At 33.7% G+C, this 3,310-nt stretch overlaps 1 protein-coding gene across 1 annotated transcript; it reads right to left on the bottom strand.

Annotated features, from left to right (window-relative positions):
* Positions 1–477: 477 nt before the first annotated feature.
* On the bottom strand, positions 478–2,321 carry LOC118034811 (deoxypodophyllotoxin synthase-like). The gene is made up of 3 exons (XM_073407189.1): positions 1,894–2,321; positions 1,415–1,735; positions 478–1,280 (listed from the first exon to the last, which is right to left on the bottom strand). The coding sequence occupies exons 1-2, from the start codon at positions 2,259–2,261 to the stop codon at positions 1,432–1,434; spliced, it is 672 nt and encodes a 223-aa protein (XP_073263290.1). The 5' UTR covers positions 2,262–2,321; the 3' UTR covers positions 478–1,280; positions 1,415–1,431.
* Between the last annotated feature and the right edge of the window lie 989 nt (positions 2,322–3,310).

The following is a 3,310-nucleotide window of genomic DNA, read 5'->3' as shown; positions in this document are numbered from 1 at the left end:
GAAAGTTATTTAGGGAAAAACTTATACAACTCCAATAGTTGGGGGACGGGGTATATTTGAGGTTTGTCCAAATATTATCTAGAACAAACCTCAAAACTCTCCATAACTACATATAACCAAGATCTCAATTGATATTTCAAGGAGTTTTGTATTTTATATTGACAGAATTAATGAGGGATTTACATCCATCGGTAAATATTACCGTAAATTACCGATAGAAAAAATTCTGTTGGTAATTCTGATGGGTTTAGTTGAATTTCTGGTAGTGTTAATTGTGTTATCAAATTATTCAAATATTTATAGAGATATTGATGGAAGGGCTTAAATATTCTCTGCAATAAATAATTCCTACAACAATGTATAAAGATATTGATGGAAGGGCTTAAATTTAGAATTTCTGAAACTTCAGAAATCTAATCGCAAAAAGTTGTTTGGAAACAAGATCAATAATCCCAAGGCAGAACATGACTCATAGCCTTCACCAAATAATTAAACACTTCATTCACCCAAGAGGTACAAATAAGACTGGTTGAAAACAATCGACAGAGAAAAAACAAAAGAAAAGGAGACATGTCAAGCAGCATGATCCCATTACATTTTAGAGATTCACCCAAGAGGTACAAATAAGACTGGTTGAAAACAATCGACAGAGAAAAAACAAAAGAAAAGGAGACATGTCAAGCAGCATGATCCCATTACATTTTAGAGATTCACCCAAGAGGTACAAATAAGACTGGTTGAAAACAATCCACCAAGGAAAAACAAAAAAAAAAGGAGACATGTCAAGCAGCATAATTAATCCCATTACATTTTAGAGATTGACCCAAGAGTTACAAATAAGACTGGTTGAAAGCAATCGACCGAGGAAAAACATAAAAAAAAAAAGGAGACATGTCAAGCAGCATAGTCCCATTACATTTTAGAGATTCACCCAAGAGATACAGATAAGACTGGTTGAAAACAATCGACCGAGGAAAAACAAAGGAAAAGGAGACATGTCAAGCAGCATAATCTCATTATATTTTAGAGAATTAAACACCACAGAAGGTTTTCATGATATTGATGTCACGTTTATCCGGATCATTGGATGATTCATAGAAATGAAGAAGCTTCTGGTGTTCAAAGGGCTTGTACTGTAATGGGTGTTCATCATCTACTAGCTCCTCTGCTGTTTGCACCACCCCATCTAGGAATGTGAATAACCCCAGTGCATATCTGTCTTCTTCGCTGCTTACAACGACTCGATGGTAAGAAGATTTTATCCTGTCATTGCTCCATGCCTACACAACACCAACCAAGATTTTCTATTCAAACGACACAATTCATGATCAAGTGTTATGAATCGATTAAGTGTGTGTGTGTGTGTATCGTTTGAAATAGGAATCTTGTAAAATAAGAAATAGGATAAACCCACCATGCATACATCACCAGCTATACAGCAAATGAAGTTGGTGAAGAAGGCTCGTAAGTAATCCACTCTCCTTCCTTGGTTCTTATCTCTAAACCGTTAACAGGATTTTGATAAAGTAGAGTCAAGAAAGTCTTGTCCATATGAGCCTTAAAACCAACATTCGTCTCCCCGAGTGATCTTCCATATTTCAACAGACGTAGGAGGTAATTTGTTGAGTTTAAGAGAGGCTCGTGGTCTTTCTTCAATCCATAGCTTTCAAACAACATCCTTACCAGCATCTGATTTAGTTCAGATGCTATCTTCGTATAAGAGTGGATGACATCACTAAAGATACAAACAAAAAGCAAGTAAATCATACTAATTAAGCTCACATTAATGTTAGCATAGGAGGATACAGCTATATGCAAGGATTCAGATGATCGGTCGAAGGAAAAGGAAAAAGAAAAATATTTAATCATAATATAATAATATGCAGATCTTACCAGAATCTTTCATTTCCATCGGGCCACATAAGTCTTGTAAATTTTTGACATTCATCTTTCTTTGTTGCATACTCGATCCCCAAGCCCTCAGGGAAGCCAGAGATTTTCCCCATGTAACCGTGGCCGATCTTAGGATGTGTATTTCTGGTTTTTGTTTCATCAGGGAGATTGAACAATTCCTCTAGCACCGATATAATTTCCCTGTAAAATTCCATTGAAGGTTCGCTGTATACTACTTCAAAGAAGCTGTATTCCTCAAGTGCTCGCCGGATATCATTGCAAGCCGCCAGCCAGGAACTAGAGCCAGGCTCGAAGTTTTCCTGGGACAAATGAACAACAGGAATTTTTGGCACTGTTTCTGAACCCATGATTGTTGTCGTCGCTCTCTCTTGCTGGAGTGTGTTTGAGATGGTGCACAATTTAGTGTTTTACCCATCCATAATTTATACTGTTAGTATATATCGCAACGACCTATAACAAGACAAATGAAAATATTGGATATAATTATTGGGTTATATGGGTCAAAATATAATTTAAATAATCAATAAAAGTCCATTTTTCTCTTTAATTTCAGACGCCGCAATAAGCCTTGATAGGACATTTGCTTTTGTATCCCTCTTCTGTCCGATAGATCAATTAATAAATAATAGCTTAATTAATAAATCAATATTTATCATCCAAAGATATTAATTTATATAGGTTTAACTGTAATTAATTATATCGTATGCTTTCACTTATGGTTCTTGAAATATATTTTTATATTTGGCGTTCTTGGATGGTCATACACAGAGAAGATATGATTGAGATTTTGCCTACCAAAAATTCATGTAAGAGGCCAAAAGGTTTATTACACAGAGTCATAATTTTACAAGTTTCATCCTTAAATAAATCACCAACAGACGATAGGATAATTAAGTTTAGGGCGGCGTCACCATCAAGTTAAGTGGCCTTTTAAATTTGATTTTCCCCTCAAAATTATCTGCATATATATATGGTCCTAAATAAGCAAATATAATTAAATTTTATCAAAATGTTAGATAAGAAAGACTTAAGGAGAGGAGGTGCATGATGTGTTCCCCTTCCAGAACAATATTTAGACCTGTTTGAGAATTTAATAACAATTACTGTTAATTAAAATATTTAATAAACAAAAGTATTTGAAAATGATTGTAAAGAGCCCAAAATAGAAGAATATTTTAACCAAAATAAAAAAAAAAATATCTTTCATGTAAATTATATTTCTTTATATATAATTGGAGAAAATAATTTTTTTTTTAACTCCTTTAAAATCTTGAACCAAACTCATTCCATATAAGTGCATCAGATCTAACCCAATAATCAATAAAAAATTATGATGATTTGCATAATAACTTAAAGTACTTATTTTACATAAGATAGAATTAATGTTGTTGGGATT

The sequence above is a fragment of the Populus alba genome, chromosome 1 (genome assembly GCF_005239225.2).
Source record: "Populus alba chromosome 1, ASM523922v2, whole genome shotgun sequence".
Classification (NCBI taxonomy): Eukaryota; Viridiplantae; Streptophyta; class Magnoliopsida; order Malpighiales; family Salicaceae; genus Populus; species Populus alba.
This window is presented reverse-complemented; position numbering and strand designations above follow the sequence as displayed.

Coding starts and splice junctions, on each gene's coding strand:
- LOC118034811 (XM_073407189.1), bottom strand. CDS start 2,261: ATGGGTTCAGAAACAGTGCCAAAAATTCCTGTTGTTCATTTGTCCCAG. Junction 1,736..1,893: donor GATGGAAATGAAAGATTCTG/GTAAGATCTGCA, acceptor TTGTATCTTTAG/TGATGTCATCCACTCTTATA.